At 38.3% G+C, this 27562-nt stretch overlaps 1 protein-coding gene across 22 annotated transcripts in view; it reads right to left on the bottom strand.

Annotated features, from left to right (window-relative positions):
- Window positions 1–11188: 11188 nt before the first annotated feature.
- Window positions 11189–27562, bottom strand: part of ZFAND6 (zinc finger AN1-type containing 6) — an 83955-nt gene continuing 67581 nt past the window's right edge. For all 22 annotated transcript variants that reach the window (XM_054452362.2, XM_054452361.2, XM_063652426.1 and 19 more), the window contains 3 exons: window positions 26781–26881; window positions 18267–18380; window positions 11189–12090 (listed from right to left, as the gene is read on the bottom strand). In XM_054452362.2, coding sequence (XP_054308337.1) covers window positions 11942–12090; window positions 18267–18380; window positions 26781–26881 — 364 coding nt within the window. In that variant the 3' untranslated portion in view covers window positions 11189–11941. The remainder of the gene's footprint in view (window positions 12091–18266; window positions 18381–26780; window positions 26882–27562) is intronic.

Raw genomic sequence — 27562 nt, 5'->3', positions numbered from 1 at the left:
TTCAAGTGCAAGTGGATGTTGTAGGGTGGGGAGAAGGGGATTGGATGAAGTCCTAGGTGAACCAGCTCAACCAGGGCTAGGTTTTCTGCAATATAAATTTTCTTCTTCCTGCCCTCTTTAATTCTGTCTTTAGTCTGTTTCAGGTACTATTGTGTCTATGTTCTGTTGGAATACTACCTCAAATCCATTTTGGATTTAAGCTGGATTTGCAAGACTCACAAATAACAAGCAGCACCTTAAATAAAGAGCATGTCATTGCCATCTGACTTAATAATGTGTACCATATAATGAGTTCTCTGTTACCGTTATCAAAGCAGGAGCCACTTTTTAGATTCTCCCTCACTGTTATTTCAACAAAATACTTCTAATTTTGTTTTTTTTTCTTATAACTAAATACATATTCAATAGTTTTCCCATCTGAATTGTCCCTTTTTTCCCATCCAAATGTTCAGTGCCTTTTTGAGCTATAGCTGTGGATCCCACCCTGCTCCCAGAAATACAGAGGAACGTTGACACGTAAGTTACAACCTCTGTATTCAACCTGTTTGGCATAGCTGAACAGATCATTCTCAGTGCCTCTCTCTGCAAACATTGTTTAGTTTGTCAACAATAAATCCACACTAAAATTTCCCTATCTCTCTCTCTCACACACACACACACACACACACACACACACACACACACACACACACTAAAGTTGGTTAGGCATGATTTTTCCTTGTGGCCCTTTCCCTAGATGTTGAACAAAAGGAAACAGTATGTGGTAACAGAATATATATGTCTGTTGCTGGTTTGTTTTTTGTTTTGTTTTGTTTTGAGACAAAGTCTCGCTCTGTTGCCCAGGCTGGAGTGCAAGTAGCAAGATCTCGGTTCACTGCAACCTCCACCTCCCAGGTTCAAGTGATTCTCCTGCCTCAGCCTCCCGACTAGCTGGGATTACAGGCACAAACCACCACACCTGGCTAATTTTTGTATTTTTGGTAGAGATGGGGTTTCACCATGTTGGTCAGGCTGGTCTTGAACTCCTGACCTCGTGATCTGCCCGCCTCGGCAAATTGCTGGGATTACAGGCGTGAGCCACTGAGCCCAGCTGTGAGAATATATATGTTAAGGTTTCAAATAAAGATTTGAAATCTCTTTCTGGAACGTTCATATTGAGTTTGGGTTTGGGTTACTGTACCTCACCAAATCTTAATTTCATGCATTGGAAAAATGAAATAATAAAAACGATACCTGCCTCGTAAGGTTGTTTAGAAGATCAAATAAGAAAACTCCCGCAAAAACTCTCAGCATATTGTGGGACACACAGGAAGTTCTCAATAAATGTCAGCAATCCTGACATTTACTCCTCTTCCTTACCTCCCCATCACTAATGCACAATAAAAGTATAACATGCAGCATGAGAAGTAGATTGACTCTGTCTAAGAACATCCTGTGTGAGAGCATTCTGTCCCGTCTTCCCTCTTCACCAGGATTCTGATTGTTATTGTCAGATGTGTTCCACATCTCAGCGGCTGTCTGGGACAACACCTGGAGAACTCTTTTTTACTTTTTTAGTTGACAAATAAAAATTATACATATTTATCATGTAAAACATGTCATTCTGAAATAGGTATACATTGCACAATGGCTAAGTTGAGCTACTTAACATAAACATTACCTCACTTTTCATTTTTTTTGTCCTGAGAACACTTGAAATCTACTCTCTTGGCAATTTTCAAGAATATAATAAGGCCAGGCGTGGTGGCTCATGCCTGTAATCCCAGCACTTTGGGAGGCCAAGGCGGGCGGATCACAAAGTCAGGAGATCGAGACCATCCTTGCTAACACGGTGAAACCCCGTCTCTACTAAAAATACAAAGATTAGCTGGGTGTGGTGGTGTGTGCCTGTAATCCCAGCTAGTCGGGAGGCTGAGGCAGGAGAATCGCTTGAACCCAGGAGGTGGAGGTTGCAGTGAGCTGAGATTGCACCACCGCACTCCAGCCTGGGCAACACAGCAAGACTCAGTTGGATTAAAAAAAAAAAAAATACACTGTTATTAATTATAGTCAGCATATTTTCCAATAGATCTCTTGAACTTATTCCTCCTATCTGAAATTTTGTGGGCTTTAACCAATATCTCCCCAACCTCCCAGCCCTTACCCCCTGGTAACCATCATTCTATTCGACTTCTGACTTCAGCTTTTTCTGGGATTTCACATGTAAGTGAGATCATGCAGTATTTGTTGTTCTGCATCTGGCTTATTTCATTTAATATAATGTCCTCCAGCTTCATCCATGTTGTCATAAATGACAGGATTTCTTTTTATGGCTGAATAGTGTTCCATTGTGTATATACACCTTTTGTTTCTCCATTCATCTGCTGATGGACACTCAGGTTGATTTCATATCTTGGCTGTTGTGAATAATGCTACAATGAACATGGAGGTGCAGGTATCTCTATGACATACTGATTTCATATCCTTTGGATATATACTCAGCAGAGGGATTGCTGAATTACATGGTGGCGCTAGTTTTAATTTTTTGAGGAACCCCTGTACTGTTGTCCATAATGGCGGTAGTAATTTACATTCCCACCAACAAAGTACAAGGGTTCCCTGTTTTCCACACCCTCTGCAACACTTGTTGTCTTTTGTTTTTTTGATAACAGCCATTCTAACAGGTGTGAGATAATATCTCATTGTGGTTTTATTTTGCATTTTTCTGATAATGATGTTGAGCATTTTTTCACATACTTATTAGCCATTTTTATGTCTTTTGGGAAATGACTATTCATACCCATTACTCATTTTTTTAAGAATTAGGTTACTTGTTTTCTTGCTATTGAGTTGTTTGACTTCATTATTTATTTTATATTCTAACTCCATATCAGATGTGTGGTTTGCAAATATTTTCTCCCACTTCATAGGTTTTCTCTTGTCGACTGTTTCCTTGGCTATACAGAAGCTTTTTAGCCTGATATAATCCCATCTGTCTATATTTGCTTTTGTTGCCTGTGCTTTTGGGTTCATATCCAAAAAAACATTGCCCAGACCAATGACATGGAGCTTTTCCCATTTTCTTCTTCTAGTTTTACAGTTTCAGGTCTTAAGTTTACATTTTTAATCCATTTTGAGTTGATTTTTATATATGGTGTGAGATAAGGGTCTAATTCCATTCTTCCACATGTGGATATCCAGTTTTCCCAACATCATTTATTGAAGAGACTGTCCTTTCCCCATCACGTATTCTCAGCCCTTTTGTGAAAAATCAGCTGGCTGTAAATGTGTGGATTTATTCCTGGGCTCTCTATTCTGTTCAATATGTCTGGTATTATGCCAGCACCATGTTGTTTTGATTACTATAGCTATATAGTAGATTCATTTTGTTTTGTTTTGCTTTGCTTTAGAGACAGGGTTTTGCTCTGTTCTCTGGCTGGAATTCAGTGATATGATCACGGCTCACTGCAGCCTCAACCTCCCAGTGGCTCAAGTCATCCTCCCACCTTAGTCTTCTGCATAGCTGGGACTATAGGCATCTGCCACCATGCCTGGCCAATATTTAAAAAAATGTAGAGATGGAGTCTAGCTACGTTGTGTAGGCTGGTCTCAAACTCCTGGGCTCAAGTGATCCTCCTGCCTCAGCCTCCTGAAGTGCTAGGATTACAGGCATGAGCCACCACATCCGGCTGCTTTGTAGTAGATGTTGAAGTCAGATAGTGTGATGCCTCCAGCTTTGTTCTTTTTGCTCAAGAGTGCTTTAGCTATTCAGGGTCTTTTGTGGTTCCATACATGTTTTAGGATTTGTTTGTTTGTTTCTGTGAAAAATATCATTACAATTTTGACAGGGATTCCATTGAATTTGTACATTGCTTTGGGTAGTATGGACATTTTAACAATATTAAGTCTTCCAATCTATGAACATGGGATATCTTTTCATTTATTTATTTATTTATTTATTTATTTATTTATTTATTTTGAGAGAGAGTTTCGCTCTTGTTGTCTGCCCAAGCTGGAGTGCAGTGGCGCGATCTTTGCTCACCGCAACCTCCACCTCCGGGGTTCAAGCGATTCTCCTGCCTCAGCCTCCAGAGTAGCTGGGATTACAGGCATGTGCCACCACACCTGGCTAATTTTGTATTTTCAGTAGAGACAGGGTTTCTCCATGTTGGCAGGCTGGTTTCAAACTCCCGATTCAGGTGATCCGTCTGCCTCGGCCTCCTAAAGTGCTGGAATTACAGGCTTGAGCCACCGCACCTGGCCATATCTTTTCATTTATTTCTGTTTTCTTCAATTTGTTTCATTGATGTTTTCTAGTTATCAGTGTACAGGTCCTTCACCTCCTTGGTTAAATTTATTCCAAAGTGTTTTGTTTCGTTGGGGGTTTTTTGGTAGCTATTGTAAATGAGATTGTTTTCTTAATTTCCAAAAATCCCTTCTGCTGCTTCTATCATCCCCTGGACTGCTGGCAGCCACTTATCTCTTTACTGTCTCTGTAGTCTTGACTTTTCCAGAATGTCATATAATTGGAATCATATAGTATGTAGCTTTTAAGATTGGGTTCTTTCACTTAGCAATATACATTAAGTTTCTTCTATGTCTTTTCCTGCCCTGAAAGTTCTTTTCTATTTTTGTTGGATACTGTTTCACTGTATAAATGTTCCATAGTTTGTTTGTTCACCTATTGAAGGACATCTTGGTTGCTTCCAATTTTTGGCAATTAAGGATAAAGCTGCTAAAATGTCAGTGTGCAAGTTTTTGTGTGGACACTTTTGTTTTTTAACCAAGTATACTTTATTAAATCATTAAAAAATATTTTTTAGAGATGAGGTCTCACTATGTTGCCCAGACCAAACTCAAACTCCTGGCCTTAAGTGACTCTCCTGCCTCAGCCTCCTGAGTAGCTGAGGTTGCAGGCTTTTTTTTTTTTTTAATTGCTATCAGTATATCTTCTTTGATGAGATATCTATTCAGATATTTTGCCCATTTTTAGGTTGGATTGTTTTCATACAATTAAGCTTTAAGAGTTTTTTGTATATGTTAAATGAAAGCCCTTTATGTGTTTTGCTAATTTTTTCCAAGTCTGTGGCTTGTCTTTTAATTTTCTTAACAGCAGCTTCTGCAGAGCAGTTTTTAACTTTAATAGAGTCCAAGTCATCAATAATTTTTCTTTTACAAGTTATGCTTTTAGTGTTTTACTTAAAAAAATAGAAACCAAACCCAAGGTTGCCTTGAATTTCTTATATTCTAAGTTTTACATTTTTGTGTTTTACATTTAGGTCTATGATAAATTCTGAGTTAACTTTTGTGAAAGGTTCAAGGTGTCTAGATTCACTTTCTTTGCATGTAAATGTACAGCTGATCACTACCGCTTGAAAAAGTATTCCTATGAAAAAGACTTTCTCCATGAATTGTCTTCTCTCCTTTGTCAAAGATCAGTTGACTACATTTGTGTTCGTTTATTTCTGGGCTCTCTGATATATTCTGCAAATACCAGTCTTTATTATGGGAGTTTTATAGTAGGTGTTTAAGTTGGGTAGCATCAGTCTTTGACTTTGTTCTTCAATATCACATTGGCCATTTTGGGCCTTTGCCCCTCCACATAAACTTTAGAATTACTTTGTTGCTATCCACAAAATAACATGCTAGGATTTTGACTGAAATCACATGGAGCTTATAGACTAACCTGGGAAGAACCGACAATATTTGAGTCTTCCTAGCACTGAAATGAAATAGCTATTTATTGAAATGATCTTTGATTTCCTTGATTAGTTTGTCATCTTCTTCACATAGATCTTGTCATATTTTATTAGATTTATACCTAAGCATTCTCTCTTGTTGGGGCTAATGTGAATGGTGTTTTTGTTTGTTTGTTTTTTGTTTTTTTGAGATGGAGTCTCATTCTGTCGCCAGGCTGGAGCGCAGTGGCGTGACCTTGGCTCACTGCAACCTCCACCTCCCGGATTCAAGTGATTCTCTTGCCACAGCCTCCCAAGTAGCTAGGACTATAGGCGCGTGCCACCACACCCAGCTGATTTTTTGTATTTTTAGAAGAGACAGGGTTTCACCATCTTGGCCAGGATGGTCTTGATCTCTTGATCTCGTGATCCGCCTGCCTCGGCCTCCCAAAGTGCAGGGATTACAGTCATGAGCCACTGCACCCGGTGTGAATGGTGTTTTTAATTTTAAATTTAAATTTTTCATTACTGGTATATAGCAAAGCAATTGGCTTTTGTATTATATATTAACCTTTTTTTTGTATTAACCTTTTATCCTGCAATCTTACTATAATTGCTTATAAGTTTCAAGAGTCTTTATGTAGATTCTTTGATTTCATTCCAGATGTTAACATCTTTCATTGGTTACATTCTGTCTCCCATCTCCACATTCTGACTTTCTATTCTACTGGCCTTCTGAATTAATCTTGATGCTTATGTGTTAATAAAAGGAAGGAAAAATGGCCAGGAAGCCAGTCTCTGAAAAGACACCACAACAAAGTATCCTTACCTAAATTCCCAATAATATCTGTTTAGATGTTGCTGGGAACAGGCCTCCCAAATCTGGCCAGAAACAGGCCATGAGATACTGGCCATAAACAAATCTCTGCAGCACTGTGACATGCTTGTGATGGCTATGACGCCCACACTGGAGGTTGCTGCTTTACTGAAATGAGGGCAAGGAACACCTGGCCCACCCAGGGCAGAAAACCGCTCAAGGTGTTCCTAAACCACAAACAATAGCATGAGCGATCTATGCCTTAAGGACATGTTCCTGCTGCGGATAACAAGCCAGAGCCTGTCCCTTTGTTTCCCATAAGGAATAAGAAATAATGCTTATCACTGGCTTGCTGTCAATCATATGTGGGTCAAACTCTGTTTAGGGTTCTCAGCTCTGAAGGCTGTCAGCCCCGATTCCCACTCTGCACTCTGTGTCTTCGTCTTAATTCCTCTAGCGCCGCTGGGTTAGGGTCTCCATGACCCAGCTGGTCTCGGTAAGATGTTCTGGAAACTATGAGAAAGGGGAAGTATAGCCATTGTCAGTTTAGTAAAAACTGTTTTCACATTAGAAAATACACGGCTTTTGAGTTGTGCTTGAAGTAACGGAATGATTTCAAGACTGCACCGTGCAGTACAAGTTAGCATTGTAGGATAACTAGGGGAGAGGACACTTTGCACCAGACTTGAGCACAAACATCCCAGACAAATTAGTATGGAAGACTGAAGTACAAGAAAACTCTTGATTAACGGTGTATTTAGGTGTAGTGAAACTGGAAGACAGTGAATGTTTGTTTTTTATGCGTGACAATTTTAAAAAGAAATACAAATTGAATGCTGAGGCTGATTCAACACCTTTCCTTGCATAACCTTCAAGTTCTAAAATGTGATCATCAAAACAGCTTTATAATTAACTTTCTTCTTTTGATACTTTGGACTTCAGGTACAGAATATTGGATTAATCATAATCCCTGGTTCAAGACACTCTCAGCATTGGTTCATACATGGCCTCTTTTAGTTTCCTAATATAAGCATCCTGACTCTACTAACCCCAAGAAAGCTGGAGCTTTGACCATATAGTACCACTTACTAGCACATCCCTTGCCACCTCTCATCTAAGGGCATTGTTCTGAATTCTTCCATCATCATTATCCTGCTTTCTTTTCACATAAAATCTATTGGCTGGGCGCGGTGGCTCACGCCTGTAATCCCAGCACTTTGGGAGACCGAGGAGGGCAGATCACCTGAGGTCGGGAGTTCGAGACCAGCCTGACCAACATGGTGAAACACCACGTCTACTAAAAATGCAAAATTAGCTGGGCATGGTGGCAGATGCCTGTAATCCCAGCTACTTGGGAGGCTGAGGCAGGAGAAATTGCTTGAACCCAGGAGGCGGAGGCTGCCCTGAGCTGAGATTGTGCCATTGCACTCCAGCCTGGGCAACAAGAGCAAAACTCTATCTTACTTAAAAAAAAAAAATCGGCCGGGCGCGGTGGCTCGCGCCTGTAATCCCTACTTGGGAGGCTGAGGCGGGCGGATCACAAGGTCAGGAGATCCAGACCATCCTGGCTAACACATTGAAACCCTGTCTCCCCTAAAAATACAAAAAAAAGTCTCCGGGCGTGGTGGCGGGCGCCTGTAGTCCCAGCTACTCCAAAGGCTGTGGCAGGAGAATGGCGTGAACCTGGGAGGCAGAGCTTGCAGTGAGCTGCGATGGCGCCACTGCACTCCAGCCTGGGCAACAGAGCGAGACTCCGTCTCAAAAAAACAACAACAACAACAACAAAAAAAACCCTATTACATGCAAATGTATTTTAAAGTGTTTATAGGTGAGCATGTTGCATATTTTGAGACTAGTTTTGCTTACTATACTGCACTTCTTCCTGTATTTCTAAAGCTTACTATACTGGAAGACTTTTTTGCATAATATGCTTCTATTTTGTTGTGTCACTATGGATCAGCAGTTTTGGTTACAGTGTATTATTCCAGTGTATGAATATATCACATTATATTTATCTACTCTTCTTCACTGGGGATTTGAAGACTTGTTTCTGGGCTTTTGCTTCTGTAAACAGCACTATAAAACTTCGTGTAGTGGTCCCCCATTTATCTTTTTTTTTTTTTTCTGAGACGGAATCTCACTCTATTGCCCAGGCTAGGGTGCAGTGGTGCGATCTTGGCTCACTGCAATCTCCGCCTCTTGGGTTCACGAGATTCTCCTGCCTCAGCCTCCCCAGTAGCTGGGATTACAGGCACCTGCCACCGTGCCTGGCTAATTTTTGTATTTTTAGTAGAAATGAGGTTTCACCATTTTGGCCATGCCGGTCTCGAACTTCTGACCTCATGATCCATCCACCTTGGCCTCCCAAAGTGCTGGGATTACAGGCTTGAGCCACCGCTCCTGACTGCAGTCCCCCATTTATCTATGTGTAAGTTTTTCCTAGGTATGCACTTGGGAGTGCAATTTCTGGACTATTGGGTATGTAAAAGTTCCACTTTAAAAGATAATATCAAACTTTCTCAAGGATTGAACCACTTTCCACTAACACCAGCAATGCAAGAGAACACACAGAAATCTGCCAACACTATATATACATTGACAGATTTTTAATTTTTTGTTGCTTGAATGGGTATTGTAGTCTTCATTTGCAGTGGAACTTCCCCCACCTTGTAACTTGTCTTTTCACATTCTTTGAAGATACTTTAATGTGTTTCAGAGAAAATATCCTTTTAATAGACAAATTCATTAATAATACATTTATAGTATTCTTTCTATTTATTTTATTTTATTTTTTTGAGATGGAGTCTTGCTCTGTCACCCAGGCTGGAGTGCAGTGGTGCGATCTTGGCTCACCGCAACCTCTGCCTCCAGATTCAAGTGATTCTCCTGCCTCAGCCTCCCAAGTAGTAGGGATTACAGGCATGTGCCACTGCACCTGGCTAATTTTTGTATTTTTTAATAGAGACGGGGTTTCACCATGTTGGCCAGGTCTCGTGATCTGCCCGCCTCGGCCTCCAAGTGATGGGATTACCGACGTTAGCCACTGTGCCTGGCCAAGAAGATCTAACTGGCAGCCATCTTTTTTCTCTGAGTTTTCGAATTTTGTTTTACATTTACGTCCTTTTTTCCTATGGCATAACATACAGATTTTTTCCTTTTTCATACAGAAAACCAATTCTTCTAGCTCTAATTATCGAACAGTCTCCTTTCCTGAATGCAATGTGCCACCTCTCTCTTACACCAAAGTTCAGTCCGTGCAGAGTTCTCTGGGCAATCTATTCAATTCAGGTTATCTGTCTGTCCCCATCAGCTAATAACATGCTATTTTTTTTAACTAACAAGGCTTCACAGTGAGTCCTGACATTTAGCAGGACAAGTCCCTGTCTCTCTGCTCTTTTCTGAAATGTTCTAGCCTTCTGCTCTTTTTAACTTTTACTTTTAGAATCAACTAAACAAGCTCCATGAAAAAAAATCAAGTGGAATTTTGATTGGGATTACCTTGAATCTATGCCTATTGAGGGACAAATGACATTTTTTGATACTGTCTTTCTATCCACTAACATCTACTTACTGAATTCCTATTATCCCTTAATGTTTTAGAATTCTTTCTTGAGGAAGGCCATCAACATATATTGTCAATTTCCTAGGTAACCAAGATTCTGATATTATTGTCAAATGGTGTTTCCTGGTTTTCTAGGTAACTGGTGTAAAGAAATGCAACTGTCTTCTAAAAACGAATGTTGTATCTAGCTACCTAATTGAACCCATTATTTCTAATAATTTAATGATTTGTTTTCTATAAAAACAATAATATGCAAATAATGAGTGCTACCTCTTTTCTTATCATTTTTCTGTCTTGTCTTGCTCCACTGATTATAATCTCCAACACAATTTTGAATAGTAAGCAGTAATAGTGGGCAGTCATCTTTGTTTCTGACTTTAAAAGGAAGTAAGTTTCCTCTTTTTAGTTGATGCTTGGTTTTGTTTGTTTGGCTAGTTGATTTCACATAGAACTATCAGCTTAAGGAAATTCCTTTCTAGTCTTAATTTATCAAGTTTAATTTTTCTTATCACGATGGGTGTTAAATTCTATTACTCTACCTGAATCTATTAAGACAGTCGTAATGGTTTATTCTCTTTATAATCTGTTAATGTGATCAATTTACAGATTTTGATAATTAAACCATCCTTTATTTAAATAGAATATGCAAGTAAGTAAATAATTTTAAACTGAGAAATTTATATTGTAAAATTATTGCCTTCATCTGTTTTATATGACATTTCATGTTTAAAAACGTTTGGCTACCAGACACATTTGAAAACCACAGGACAAATGATCTTTCAAGGGTCTTTCTACTCTGCAATTCTACAATTGCCCTACAAGTTTGAATTATACTCTTAAAATTTCTCCAATCCTATAAGAAAAAGCTTCTATTAGATGTTAATTGAGTGTGACAGTGTAGAAAAGGGAATCAGACAAGGACTAAAAAATACATTTAAGTAACAGAGAGGAGTGCTTGCCTTTGAAGATATGCTCAGGTCTTCAACTCAGAGGAATACAAAATTACAATTTATGATCATAAGCTTAGTCACAAATAGATGCGAGACAAATAATGGTAGTTCTCTTACAAAATTAGGAAAGTAGAAAACTAAAAGACCAAAAAATAAAATTAACTACCAGAAAGAATAAGAGAAAAAGTAATACAAGGGAGCATTCTGGTTTTCCTTTTTATTTAATCAAAGACTGGTGAATAAACATAAATACAGCACAATTACTTCAGATCATTCTTCATATTGTATACACACAAACCCATGAACATAATCTGAAAGAAACCTGTAGACAGCAATGAAATGCATACAGCTTTTTCTTCCCTCTCTCAAAAAAAAGTTTAAACACACAAACTTAGAATCTCATCAGCACACACTCTCTTGTGACAAATGATTCAGACATAAATAGTGGGTGCAAAGAAACTATATGCTAACATATGAATAACCTTTGTTAATGAAAAAACAGAAGCAGCCATAACGATTAAGATACATTCAGTTACCGATAACTAGTTGTGCCCTAAAGGGCATTATCAAAAGAGAAATCGTGCTGCAGAGAAAAGCGATATATACATACACAATGAGAAAATAAACTGCAAGATTAATGCATGCATGTTTAATACTGGAAAAATCACAGCCCTCCAAAATTTCTGCACGTTTGTTATAAAAGCCCTCTGCACTCAACTAAAATTAAAATGATCTTAAAAGGATAATACTTGTAAAGTTTAAGTCTTCTCAGCCACAGAAATTGCAATGGAAATAAATGTTCAGAGTCATTTTCAAAACAAAACCAAAACAAAAATCTATTCCTCCGATGACATGCAAGATACACTGCTCTACATTCCCAATGACTAGGAAAAAAGAAACCTCAAGTCAATTTTTAGTTTGCAGATGCTCAAGAATTTTGTATTCCAGCAGGAGTTCAAATCTTTTGGATCTTTTCGCCAACAACTACTGGATTTTCTTTTCTGATTTTCTCAGCAGCATCGGCTTTGTAATTGTAAGAGCAATTGTGTACATCTGAGTAACGGTGTACACCACAGTAAACATTTCCACACCGGCATTCAAACCCTGGAAATGGAGTAATACACATACATGAGTTGAAGGATGAAATATTAAGGTCTTCGGCATAATTAGTACTGAACAGCACAATGTATTCAGGGCAGTAATGTAAACTAAAGAATCATTCTAAATACACTGTCTCACAAACTACATTCTTATTCACTACCTGAGAGCTTCATTTCTTGTTCCTATCTACAAACGTAGGTTTGCCCTAGAGCAAGTCCTCTGAGCTTGTTTCTTCACCTGTGATATGGCAACAATTACTTCTTAACAAAAACAGTTGCTAGGTTGAAAATGTAAAACATTTTTCAAATCCAAACACTACAATGTAAGAATAAGCCTACTGTCAGAAGGCAGTCTTGGCATTTATTTAAGAAAGATCAAGTAATACCTCTGAAAGAACTGTTAACGAAGAACACAGCTTCGATATTTGCTTTTCTCTGCTAACCTCCAATGGAGATGTGAACTGTACTGCAGTTGAGAAGTAAAGGGCACGGGATCTAGAGTCTGCCTGCCTCAGCGTGAATCTACTTACTAATGAAGGCAAATTAGCCTCTCTGAGCCTGAGTTTCTGCATCTGTAATTTTGGAATAATAATAAGTAAGGATTAAATGAGGAAAGAATTTAATTCTGAACATATGGTAAAACACACAATAAATGCTACTTAATTTTAAGAAAATGCCTGGAGTTAAAGCCAAAATCGAGATGTAATGGGTGCAGCCAGTCTTTAATAAAACTGGTCCTGCTCCCCTGAATTAGAATTTTATGGTATGATACAATTGTTGGAAATGGAACATAGGAATCAATATTTTAAACATTAATATTTGATGTTAACCTCCATTGCCACATTTTTAACTTCAAAGACATATTTGTAACTTCATAATAATGAATGAAAAATGAAGCAAACAACACTGTATTAGACAGACTGGACAAGATGAAAATTACTAAATCTCACCCTTGTAATCTTGAAGTCTGAGATTTAGAAAGGCTATCTTTTTTTCTTTTTTTTTTTTTTTTTTTTGAGACGGAGTCTCACTTTGTTGCCAGGCTGGAGTGCAGTGGTACAATCTCAGCTCACCACAATCTCCGCCTCCCGGGTTCAAGCCATTCTCCTGCCTCAGCCTCCCGAGTAGCTGGGATTACAGGTGCACACCACCACACCCAGCTAATTTTTGTATTTTTAGTAGAGACTGGGTTTCACCATGTTGGCCAGGATGGTCTAGATCTCCTGACCTTGTGATCCGCCTGCCTTGGCCTCCCGAAGTGCTGGGACTACAGGCGTGAGCCACCATGCCCAGCCCTAGAAAGGCTATCTTTAATATTAAATATGTATATTTTAAAATGTCTTTTTTTTTTGACACAGGGTCTCACTGTCACTCAGGCTGGTATGAAGTGGCGCAATCATAGCTCACTGCAGCCTTGACCTCCTGGGCTCAAGCAATCCTCCCACCTCAGCCTTCTGCGTAGCTGGAACTACAGGTACATGCCATCATGATCAGCTAATTTTTTAAATTTTTTTGTAGAGACTGAGTCTCACTATGTAGTCCAGGTTGGTCTTGAACTCCTGGCCTCAGGTGATCCTCCCACCTTGGCCTCCCAGTGCTGGGAATACAGGTGTGAGCCACTGCACCGGGCCATGTTTGTATTCTTTAAATGTACATGTGCTAAGGTATGGGCAAATCTGAAACATCTTTTTAAATTTTCTCTTTTAAAGATGAGGTCTCATTATGTTGCCCAGGCTGGTCCCGAATTCCTGGCCTGAAGCAATCCTCCCACCTTGGCCTCCCAAGTGCTGGGATCATAGGTGTGAGCCACCATACCTGATCTTGAAGCATCTTTGATATTAAACTCTAACTTCCTTTCTTTTTCATCTCCAAACCATTCCTTAACCAGAAATAATCTCCCTAAAGCCAAGCTCTGCTCAAAATCTTATCTACTCTTTTTTGTAAGTCCAATTTTTATGCAAAGTATTCAGCACAGTGGTTTACCTGGCACATGGTAAACAATACATTTTAACTATCTATAGCTGCAACTACTTTCCAACTAACCACAGTACAGTTGACCCTTGAAGGATGCCAGATTTAGGCATGCAGACCCCTCTACAAGTCAAAAATCCATGTATAATTTTATGTTCCCTCAAAACTTGAGCTATTAATAGCTTATTAACCAGAAGCTTTACTGGTAACATAGTCGACTAACACATATTTTGTGTTGTATGTTTGCATATTATTAATATATAATGTATTCTTATAATAAAGTAAGCTAGAGAGAAGGAAATGTTATTCAGAAAATCACAAGGAAGAGAAAATATATTTACTATTCATTAAGTGAAAGTCGATCATCATAAAAGTCTTCATCCTTGTCTTCACATTGAATAGGTAGAAGAGGGGTTGGTCTTGCTGTCTCAGGGTTAGCAGAGGTGGAGAAGGTAAAAGGGGAGGCTGGAGAGGCAGGCATACTTGGTGTAACTTTATGGAAGTACAATGTAATTTCTGACTTTTCTGCTTTTTTGTTCTCTAAAAATGTTTCTATATGGTACCAATCCTTCTTCCACCATTTGCTTTAGTTTTAGTTCTCGTATCACCGAACAGTCCACGTTGCAAACGAAGCGAAAAGCAGTCTTGAATAATCAGACCCCTTCTGTCAGACTGTCTAGTGCCAATCTGTTTTCTGGCACTGCTTTTTCTCTTTTTCTATGTCTTCTTCCTCACTGTCTGGCAGTGGTTTGGAAGCAGTCATCTCCATCAAGTCATCTTCTGTTAATTCTTCTGGTTTGGTGTCTATTAGCTCCTGAATGTTTCCAAGATCCCTATCTTGAAATCCTTAACCCCCAACCTTTCTTGCCATATCCATAATCTCTATCTTGATTTCCATCCTGTGAAGTCACGCACAACATCTGGACAGTTTTCTCCTGCAAAAATTTGTTGTTTCAGGCTTGAGAGCTTTCACATCTTTTTCTAAACAATAATGGTATCTTCAATAGTATGATGTTCCCTCTATTGGGGTTCTCTTCCATAGCACTGACAATCTTTTCCATAAAGTACCATGTGTAATGAGCCTGAAAGGTCTTTATGACCCCTCACCTAGAGGCTGAATTAGAGATGCTTCTCTGGGGGCAAGCATCTATCACTTCGACGCCTTCAGTGCTGAACTCATGAGGTTCTGGGTGGCCAGGGGCATTGTCCAATATCAAAACAACTTAGGCCAGGAGCTGTGGCTCGTGCCTGTAATCCCAGCACTTTGGGAGGCTGAGGTGGAGGGATCACCTGAGATCAGGAGTTTGGGACGAGCTTGGCCAACAGGGCGAAACCCCGTCTCTACTAAAGATACAAATAAATTAGTTGGGCATGGTGGAGTACGCCTGTAATCCCAGCTACTAGGGAGGCTGAGGCAGAAGAATCGCTAGAACCCAGGAGGAGGAGGTTGCAGTGAGTAGAGAGTGCGCCACTGCACTCCAGCCTAGGCGACAAGAGTGAAACTCCATCTCAAAAAAAAAAAAAACCCAACAACTTTAAAAGGCAGTCCCTTACTGGCAAGGTACTTTCTGATTTCAGGGACAAAGCATTAATGTAACCAATCACGAAAAAGGGTTCATATTGTTTAGGCGTTCCTGTTGTACAACCAAAAGACTGGCAGCTGGTGTTTATCTTTTTCCCTTCAAGACTCGGGTTAGCAGCTTTATAGGTAAGGGCAGTCCTGATCATAAACCCAATTGCATTTGCGCAAAACAGTAAAGTTAGACGATCTCTTTCTGCCTTAAGTCCTAGTATTCACTTTTCTTCCTTAGATCTTTGTGACCTTTTTCTTCCAGAATAGGGCACTTTTGTCTGCATTAAAAACTTGTTCAGGCAGATACTCTTTCTCCAACAACTTAATATAGTTTGAGAACTTTCTTAATGTAGTTTGGGAACCTACTGCCTCTTTTCTGGCAGAAGCTGTTTCTTCTGTTATCTTGACTTTTTTAAAGCCAAACCTTTTTCTAAAATTACCAAACCGGCCAGGTGTGGCGGTTCCAGTCTATAATCCCAGTACTTTGGGAGGCTGAGGTGGGTGGATCACCTAAGGTCAGGAGTTTGAGACCAGCCTGGCCAACGTGGTGAAACCCCGTCTCTACTAAAGAAATACAAAAATTAGCCAAGCATGGTGGCACACACCTGTAATCACAACTACTTGGGAGGCTGGGGAAGGAGAATTGCTTGAACCCAAGAGGCAGAGGTTACAGTGAGCCAAGATACTGCCACTGCACTCCAGTCTGGATGACAGAGCAAGCCTCCATTTCAAAAAAAAAAAAAAAAAAAAAAAATCAAACCATCCTTTGCTGGCATTAAAGTCTCCCACTTTAGAATCTAAAAGCTGTCATATAATGACTTCACTTTTTCTTGAATCATAGTATGCCTTTATTTATAGCAATCCTGCACCCACATAAAAGCTGCATTGTCAATACAAAATAAAAAGGTATTTCATAAAAAAGTACAAGGTTTTTGTGCCTGCTGGCATAGCTGCAGAGATGGTTTCACAAATTTCCTTTTTTTTTTTTTTAACAATAGTCCTTACACTGAATTCATTTGTCCTGAAATGGCAGACATCATTCATTTTTCTTGAAATGGCAGAATAGCAGCTGCAGACATTAATCTATGGTGCATACCAAGCAATTCAACTTTTTCTTGTAATGTCAGACTTTTCTCTTCTTCTTGGGAGCACTTCCAGTATCACTAGTGCTAGTGATATCACTTTATACGAGTCTTATGGTATTATTCAAAGTTTACAGTATTGCATTAAACATGATGAAAAATATATGAGAACCACAAGAGATTACCTTTTACTGTGGTAGGCAATTTACTACAGAGACAAACTGCTGAAACAGAGGTGACCAGTGCCAATTAAAATGTGTGGCATTTTAAGTGGATACTTGCAGCACCTGAACTCACTGCAATAGCAATAGGAGGAGGCTATGAAATTATTAGAGAAGTACAGTATATACTACAGTAACTTTTTGCCGCTACCACTTAATACTGCATCTTTACATTTGTTTACATTTCTCTTGACTATGAATGGCTTCATATATGATCTGCATATTGTATAGGCAAGTTTTGATAAAATTTTAATTTTTTATAATAGATTTGTGCATATTCTGTGGTAGTAAATGATAAAATACACAAGTATCTACACATTTTACACATTCAAGACATGCCTAACTTTTCTAAATTAAAAAAATATATTTCTAGGCTATACAGTTCATCTGTGAGTTTTTTCCAATTGCTGCAAATCTCCAAAAAATTTTCCAATGTATTAGAAAAAACTCTAAGTGGACCCCTACAGTCCCATGTTGTTCAAGGGTCAACTGTATATGTTTTTAGTCTTATTTCTTTATTCCTGTTGGACTGCAGTACACAACACTCTTGTTCACATATTATGTGCTATACAGCGACATTCCCCTATTCATGGTCCCTGCACATGCCCTATTCATTTTCTTCAAGTTATTCTTTCTGCCTGAAATGCCCCTATTTCCATCAGTTATAGGTCCTACTCACTGTTCACAACACACTGAAACATTCTGCCTTCATGGTCCTTTCCTTGCTGGGCCTCTAAGAACTACCATTTTAAAATGTACATTAGTTACTCTCATCCCTGAATTCCCAGAGCAATCTGACTACACTTCATGTACTTTCTTTGCTAAATGCTTTTGAACATTTCTTTCTCCCTCCCACCACCATCTGCATCTGATAGCTATGTTACAGTAGCCAACATATATTGATTACTCACTGTGTGGCAGCACTGGGCTAACTGCTTACATGTCTTAACTCACTGAACCCACACAACAACGTAGGATTAGCCCTATTTTATATATAGAAAGTACTTCCAGTTTACCAAGTACTTCAAAATATTCTCTCCTTGAAAGCAGGAGCCACATCTTTGACCTTTCACAGAATCTGGCACACTAACCTTATTTGTCTAATACTTCTAAATTCAACTGAAATAAATTTTTTTTTAAAAAAGCTATTCATTTCACTTTTAGGTGTATAATCAAAGCTATTTTTATTTCCTTAAGAAAATTCAGAAGTTGAAATATATCCAATATTAACTCTCAAGGGAACAGGAACAATCTTAATTGAAGTCAATAATAGTAAGCTATGCATTATTATAAAACATCATTTTAATTTTAAACATTTGATTTAGGTCCTTACCAGTAAGTCCCACTTTCTTCCTGCACATGAAACAGCGATTCTTTTTTTGTTTTGGTTTTTCAAGAGACTTGCTTTGCTCTTCAGATGGCTGCTGTGCCGTGTCTGATACTGAAGCTGACAAAAATACAAAGGTGGCAAAATTTAATTATTCTGTAAGATTTTGCTATTCCTCATCCCACCCTCCTAGTCTATTATTCAGAGGATACTGAGGAATTTATTAGCACAGAAAACTAGTCATTAAATTACAAAGTTGTTTACAAAAATATGACCCCTTTTTGTTAAATGTATGTATATATGCATGTAGAAAATAATCTAGAATATGTAATGATATGTTAACAGTGGTTTTATAGACTTTCTTCTTTAGGTTTTAACTGTATTTTCTAATTTTTCTAGTAACTACAAATTTAATTAATAAAAGGCACATAAACAAATACTACTTGAATATTCTAAGGGAGCGTGCAAGACAATAGCCATATGCATAGTTCTTAATATTGTTCAGGGTCAGAATGACATAGGTTTCTCAGAGAACGAGGAGGGAAAAGGTGAAACCAAGATTCTGTGGAATATTAAGTATGTTTAAAGTTCCCAGAATGTTTCACATAAAAGCACTTTAAATGTTAGAAATAAGGCAAATTGAAGCAAAGAAGCTTTAAAATATTGTAAGATAATAAGTTGATGCATTTATGTATGGAAACCAAAGCCAGATTTACCAAGATTCGGGTTAAATTACTACTCTGAAATCTTAACATGCCTCCCTCCAGTTGCTAACCACTCTAGCCCTCATGAATGCTGTCGCCAGAGTCAGAATCATATAATATGACCTTGCAGATGTGACATTTTGCTCTAAAATGGTGGAATTTGCCATGGATCAAATTCTTAACCTCTCCAGTTTTATCCCCAACTAGACTTTCCCCAGGGATCCACTGCTCCATTAATCTACACTGGGAATATGCCATGTACCTTTGCTCACACTTCTTAGAATCTATTCCAAAGGGTTTCCTTTTTCCCCATTTGATCTAGGTCCTCTTCTTTTTCAAGACCAAGGTCAAATACCCTTTCCTTGTCTCAATTCTCTGTAGCTTCTCACTCTGATTTTCCTTAACACCTTTTCCAAATACTGGGCACCTCACGCGTTCCCTCTTCAATCCATGCTTCACACATTGCAGCCAATCATCTGCCTTAAGTGAAAATCTAATGGTGTTCTCTCTGATGTTTAGAATTCCTCAATGGCTCCCAACTACCCCCCAGGATAAAGCCCAGAGGTCCTTCATGATTTTCTTCATCCTTCTTTCTCTAGCCTCATCTCTCACTATTCCTCAACAGTACTCCATGATTCAGCCATACTGAAGTACTTGCAGTTTCCCTGGACATATCAAACTCTCTTTTGCCTCTGGGCTCTTGTATAAGTTGTGCTTTCCATACGAAATACTCTTTCTATGCCCCTCCTGTCCCTCTTTTTATCAGGCTAACTCTAACTTGTTTTTCCTGTTTAAGCTTATATAATCAGCTCTTCCTCCACTGCCTCTCCAACAACCTTGGGGTGGGAAACCCTATGTATAGCACTTTTCATATTAAAATTCCCTCACTGGCTTAACCTGGTTTAACTTTGAATTCTTTGAGGGGAGACATCGGTCCTATTTATCCCATTATCAGTGCCTATCCCAGTGTCTCCAACCACATAGCAGACACTCGACAAGAAGTATCTGTTGAACTGAATTACTTACCTATTTTATTTATGTGCCTCATTTCCCCAACTACACTGTAAGGCCATTGAGAAGAAGGATGGTTACCTTATTCCCCATCTGAACCTTCAGTCCTATCGCAGTGAACTACACATCGTAATACATGCTCAGACATTTGCTGTGATTCTAACCTGCTTATGCTACCATCATTATCTCATATTTTAACAAAAGATGACAAAAGGCAAAATACCACAAACAAGTAAACATGTGCTAATGACAAACTCTATATAGCATGTTACTCCACTCAGACACGCTGAAACCAGACAGGAGACAGTTCTATTAATAATACTGTGAACATATTATTTTTGAAACAGAATATCGACACATCAAACCTTTTATTTTCAATGAATAAATATCCCTAGAATGTAAGCTCCAAGATGGCAGGGGCTGAATGTCTTGTTTACTGTTTATCTCCAGCTCCTAGAACAGTATCAGATAAGCCTATCTGGCTATGCATATAGACTCAAAAACAGCTTAACTTGCAATCAGAAATGAACCTACTGTATTTATTGGTTTTGAAACCTATAAGCCATAATATCTAACCTGTTCTCCAAAAAAATTCAAAAAAACCCATTTAATGGCGGTAACACTATCCCAAGATTATAGTTTTTAACAAAACTGGTTTAACTACTGAGACAAATTTGAATGGGATCTGGAAATGGAGAAGAGTGAAAATACATCCATCTTCTATGCATACAAATGCTACTGCATATCTCAAAAGCCATTTCACAGTATTAACCCTAAAGCCCCAAAAAAGGCGAATGGTTTCTTTTTAACTGAGGCAAATGCAGTCTTTAAAGTGAAGGATCAGAAGGCTATCTAAAAGCTTATATGCTATAGCTCAAATGTGGGACCAATAAATGTCGATTATATACCCATGAGGCTAAGGTAACCTCAGCCTACTTGAAACTAATGGCTGACAATCTGAATTTCAACAGTCACCAAATGAACTCAGGACAAGATGATATAGTACTATTTTTAAAAGTCTATGATTCCCAGAAATCATCCTGTTTCCTCAGTTTTTATGTGAGTTTTAAGACCAAGGAATACCTTATCAACTTCCAAACAACCTTTCTACCTTTAAACATACAACTGCCTGAACTAATCGCTTCAGCAGTCTTTTCACTCTTTCTCAAATTTCATTTTTCCTACCTGTATGCGTTTGCACTCACAAGTTATCCTCCAGCAAAAGCCCTCTTCACTGTCTTGGGGTGGTGGGGAGATTTCACATACCATAAAATTCACTCTTTAAAGTATACAATTCAGTGGTTTTTATGATATTCACAAGGTTATAAAACTATTACCACTATCTACTTTCAGAACATTTAAGTCACATTAAGGGAAAACTCTGTACTCATTAGCAATTACTCCCCACTTCCCATAGTTTCTGGCAACCACCAATCTTTCTGTATGACTAGCCTATTTCAGACATTCTATATAAATAAAATCATACAACATGTAGCCTTTTGTACCTAACTTCTTTTATTCAGCATATTTTCAAGGATCATTCATACTGTGGCACGTATCAGAATTTCCTTCCTCTTTGTGACTGAATATTCTACTGCACGGATATACCACATTTTTTTTTATCCAATGATCTATTTACAGCCATCTGAGTAGTTTCTATTTTTTATTATAGATAATGCTGCTACGAATATTTGTGTACACGTTTTTGTGTGGACATGTATTTTCAATTCTCCTGGCAATCAGGAGAAAAATGCTGGGTCATATGACAATTCTTTTTAATTTTTTGTGGAGCTAGGAGATTGTTTTCCAGAGCATCTGGCACCATATTATACCCCCACCAAGGCAGGAGGGCTCCAATTTTCCTACATCCTTGACAATACTTTGTTATTGATTATAGCCATCCTAGTGGGTATGAAGTGGTGTCCCATGACTTCCATTTCCCTCCTATCTAATGATGTTGAGCATGTTTTGTTTTGTTTTTTTTTTTTTTGAGATGGAGTTTTGCTCTTTTGCCCAGGCTGGAGTGCAGTGGCACAATCTCAGCTCACTGCAACCTCCACCTCCCAGGTTCAAGCAATTCTCCTCTGCCTCAGCCTCACAAGTATCTGAGACTATAGGCGCATGCCATCATGCCCAGCTAATTTTCGTATTTTTAGTAGAGATGGGGTTTCACCATGTTGGCCAGGCTGGTCTCCAACTCCTGGTATCAGGTGATCCGCCCGCCTCGGCCTCCCAAAGTGCTGGGATTACAGATGTGAACCACCGCACCCGGCCCTGTTGAGCATCTTTTCATGTGTTTATTGGAAACTTGTATATCTTTTCTGGAGAAATGTCTACTCAAATCCTTTGCTTATTTTTAAAATGGGTTTTCTCTTCTTGAATTGTAATTATTTATATATCTTTATCACATATATGATTTGAAAGTATTTTTTCTCTCATTCTGTAGGCTGGTTTTCCACTCTTTTATTTTTTGAGAGAGGGTCTCGTTCTGTGACCCAGGCTCAAGTGCAGTGGTGCGTTAATGGCTCACTGCAGCCTCAACATCCCAGGCTCAAGTGATCCTCCCACCTAAGCCTCCCTCCCCAATAGCTGGGACTACAAGCGTGCACCACCACACTCGGCTATTTTTTGTACAGATGGGGTTTTGCCATGTTGCCCAGGCTGGTTTCAAACTCTTGAGCTCAAGTGATCTGCCCACCTTGGCCTCCCAAAGTGCTGGGATTACAGGCATAAGTCACTGCGCCTGGCTGTTTTTCCACTCTTTTAAGCAAAAATCTTTATTTTGATATAGCTCTATTTATCTATATTTTCTTTGGTTGCTTGTGGTTAAGGTGTCATATCTAAGAAACCACTGCCTAAACCAAGATCACAAAAATTTATACCTGCTTTAAGAGTTTTATAGTTCTCTTATATTTGTTTTAGGTCTTTGATGTATTTCGGGTGAATTTTTGCATATGGTATGAGGTAGGAGTCCAATTCATCCTTTTGAATGTGGATATGAAGTTGTTCCTGCATCATTTGTTTAAAAGATTATTCTTTTCCCATCAAATGATTTTGGCACTATTGTTGAAAGTCAATTGCCCATAAATATAGTAAGAGTTTATTTCTGGACTCTCAATTTTTTATTCCACTTACCTTTATGACTATCCTCATGCCGGTACAACATAGTCTTGATTACTGTAGCTTGTATTCAATTTTGAAGCCAGGAATTGTTAGTCCTCCAACTTTGTTCTTTTTCAAGTAGCTTTGGCTATTCTCACTCATTCTTTAGAATCAGAAGAAATGCCTGATTTTTTAAACCCATACAGCTTTCCTAAATCAGTCCAAAGAGACTGTCCCCCTCTGATTTTTCTGAACCAGTGATTTGACAATTCAACTTTGTATAAAGTCAGAAACCCTCAGAGTAGGAAAGAGCCTGAGAATTCTAGTTCATCCTGCCACTAAGCACAGCATTCCCCTCTATATGGTCTCCAACATCAACTCATCTTTCCTAGAATGCTTCAGTGACGTAGACCTTACCATCTTAACATATGACATCATTCGAGTGTTGGAAAGCTTCAAAATTCTCTCTTACTCTAGGCCTCCTACAACTCTCAAATCACTTGGGCAATATAAAGAATATCTTCTGCAGCTTACAAAGCTCATCCAACCTCCATTATCTCAGTATCTTTTAATACCCTGTAAGAGGGACATACTTATTCTCTTTTAAGAGTAATGAAAGTAAGGCTCAGTGAAATTAAGCAGGCATATCAAGATAGGAAAATAGAACTTATGAATCCAAAAATTCAGTATTTTTCTACTATGACCCAAGATCTGAGGGACTAAGAGGTTGACCAAATTTAAGCATATTCTTCAACAGTTTTAGAGTGTACCAAAATGCTTAAAGTAGTTCTTTTAAAAGCTAGCATTTGTGAACTGGAAATTTGACTTATACTCCTGAGTGACACTATGTAAGTAAGGTACTGCTATATTTTTAAATCAAAAAGAACAACTAAGAAACATGCTTCAATATGCTAAATTCTCAATGAAACATAAAAATTCTTCAGAGCCATGTGGCCAATATGAAAGCAGTACCACCCACCTGGTGGCAGCATATCCTAATTATAAGCAGAATACCTGTAGAGAAAAAGTTGTTCTGAATGTTCCAATTACAAAATGTTACAAAATTCTGGCTTAGACATATAGCTGCTACTCATATACCTTCTTCTATCTGGGTTGGTTTTCCTATCAACATAAATTTCCCTTGAGGGAAGCATATGGAGTGAGGAAGAAGAAAACTGATACCTGGGTAGTTTGCTAAACCAATTGATCCTACCCTGAGAACTGAGGGAGATATATGTGTTAACAGGAATACACATATCCACATCCTAGTCCAACAAGCTCCACGACTGTCTAATCATAAGAATACTGGCCTCTATAAGTTAGGTCCCTGGATTCCAGTTCCAGCTCTTATGACCATATGACTGACTCAAAGAGACTTTTTCTGTCTCTTTTCATCCATCTATTAAATAAATGGAAAAAAAGTTATTTGAATTTGATCAATAAGGAAATCGTAATTGCATGTAAGTGTATATGAGTGTGTGCACATACAGAATATACACGTACATATATACAAACATACATGTTTATATTTGTGTATGTTTATAATAAAAAGGGTATTCTTAACTCAATAATATGTTAAATATTTTTTTAAAACTAGGTTGTTGAGAGATTTTACATACTGGAACCTAATCCTCCTCTCTTAAAACTGAGATGAAACTTATACCTAATTTATCAAAGATTTGCTGCTGATATTATGAATGCTAAGTTTTTTAAAGGTACTTACAAGTTAATACTGGTTTAACCTAAAAGTCATTCAAATCATGTATGAAAAATGGGCCTATACAATTTCTCCTAATATGGCATCAGGACCACCTTTTGAAGTGATATACTCAGGGCTAAGTGGAGAAAACGGTATTGTTTTCCATACACCACAAATGGAAATAAAAACACTTTTATACATAAATGGCATAAAAAAAATAATGGTATAAAATTCTTATACCATGGTATAAACTTCTTATTATGATAGTTCACCAATCTATGACCTTTGTTCTTTGTCAAACTTCTGTAAGTACTATTGTATTCTTAAGCTTTATACATTTTTTTCACTGCCAACATTCTAAATTTTTTTTTTTTTTTTGAGACAGAGTCTCACTCTGTCACCCAGGCTGGAGTGCAGTGGTGCCATCTCAGCTAACCGCAAGCTCCGCCTCCCAGGTTCACGCCATTCTGCCTCAGCCTCCCCAGTAGCTAGGACTACAGACGTCCGCCACCACGCCCAGCTAATTTTTTGTATTTTTAGTAGAGACAGGGTTTCACCGTGTTAGCCAGGATGGTCTCAATCTCCTGACCTCGTGATCCACCCGCCTCAGCCTCCCAAAGTGCTGGGATTACAGGCGTGAGCCACCGCGCCCAGTCTTTTCCTTATTTCTTTAAAAATATTCCTCATTTCTGCCCTTGCTTAAATTTTCTGATGTAACTAAGAAATAAGAATTATTCACTTAAAACATTTATGAATTTATCACAATATGCTAGATGGACTAGAATATTTACGTTGACCACACAGAATATTCTTTTGTTACAGCAAAATCTACACAAACAAGCAAACTGGGTCAAGTATTTGCCGGGTATGAAAAAAAAGCAAGAGGAATTACCTAGCTTATTTAAATTTGTTTATTTAATTCTTGAGACCGGGGGTTGGGGATTTGCTCTGGTGCCCACCCAGGCTGGAGTGCAGTGGCACAATCACGGCTCACTGCAGCCTGAATTCCTGGGCTCAAGCAATCCTCCCACCTCAGCTTCCTGAGTAGTTGTGACTACAGGTATGTGCCGCCTCACCTGGCTAATTTTCTGTTGTCCAGGCTAGTCTCAAACTCCCAGACTCAAGCGATCCTCCTGCCTTAGCCTCTCAAGTAGGTAGGATTATAGGCACAAGCCACTGTGCCTGGCCTAAATTAAAAATTTAGCAAACTTAAACTAGGATTGGCAGATGTACCTGTTACCATCATGTGAACACCACGTGCAATGAAGTTTCACTGGTAAATCATCTCACAGGCAGAATGACACACTGCTCTTCATTAGGCTTATCTTTCCAGAGATCTTTCCTTGTTACCATGTTATTTCCACACACTGCTAGAATACAACTAATTAAGCAGAGATTATTTAATAGCCTCCAAAATGGCCTACTCCGTCTTCTCTCTCCCTACTACAAAAGCCTTCATACAAATTTTCAAGTCTTCCTAGATCACTTTGAGCTTCATAATGGGGATATGAAGAGCATGGGCAAGACACGATAGATACCATGCTGTGAATACGAGCAACTGAATGTGACTATTGCATACATGGGGAAGAAGGAGAACTGCCAGGCAAGATGGACACAGTCTCTCAGATAATGAGTCAAAACACAAAAGAAAGAGATTCCCCTCAAACCAGCAGCCCCAGTTTTCTTAGAGAGTAGTATATAGGCTTGAATCGGCCAAAATAGTAAAAGAGAACAGTGTAACACTGCCACACATTCATTTAATTATATTTTCCAAACTAAACAAATTTTGAATTTGCAACGTTTATGCTGATGATAAAATTACATGTAAGTGTGAAATGGCTCCCCAACATGTTAATTAAATACTTAAAGATATAAAGTATTGTGTTCATAAGGAAAACAGAAAAATATGTATTTTAAGTTGGCAATTTTTTTATACATGCACCTAGGATAGCGTCTGGCCTATAATACTCAAATAACAAAATACATGCTAGTTCATATACAAACCCTGCAGATCTTCTGTTTCAGGTACTGCTTTGTCCACAGATGTACTGTCCAATTGAGAAGATGCTACAGATTCTGATAAAAGTGACTGATTTGATACAGGGCTAGAAAAGCAAAATATTTCATTTTAAAAGGTGATCTCTACACATGAATATTAACTAATGTGACATAGTAAGAGTTCAGCATATCTAAGTAGATGATTAAGATGAGAACACAGACATACTTTTTTTTAATAACTTAAACATAATCATAGAGCTTTAAAACTAGAGACCAATTTGGACCAGAATTTTACTGCCTTGGAAACAAAGCAACAGTGTTTATGTCCTTTGTGTATTTCAAGTACCACATGAATTCACTAAATGAAAACTAGCATGATAAAGACATGCTTAAAGAACCCTAAGACAAAGCTGTAAATGATATTCTGGCATAGCAAAACTGAACATCTCCTATAGTGAATTGGAAAAAAGGAACCACAGTGTAGGAACTTAATATATTGGTTCCTAAAAGCAGAATAAAAATGAAACCAGTATTGCTGTATGCAGGCTTCTAAATGATGTGACTTCAGAGTTAAAAAATATATATATACACATTACAATATAAACAAATATGAGTACTACATCATATTAAACAAAGATAATGTGTGACAAGACTGTATTTTTTTAATACAAGGTAGTAATACTTGCAGAATAAGACTAACATTTCACTTAACATGCTTCCAAAGGACTTCAGGAGTAGGTCAGGATATATTATGAGAAAGAAAAAGATGCCTGAAAAAGAAATCTAAG

The sequence above is a fragment of the Pongo pygmaeus genome, chromosome 16 (genome assembly GCF_028885625.2).
Source record: "Pongo pygmaeus isolate AG05252 chromosome 16, NHGRI_mPonPyg2-v2.0_pri, whole genome shotgun sequence".
Taxonomy (NCBI): Eukaryota; Metazoa; Chordata; class Mammalia; order Primates; family Hominidae; genus Pongo; species Pongo pygmaeus.
The sequence above is the reverse complement of the archived record's forward strand: the minus strand, read 5'-3'. Positions and strand labels throughout refer to the sequence as shown.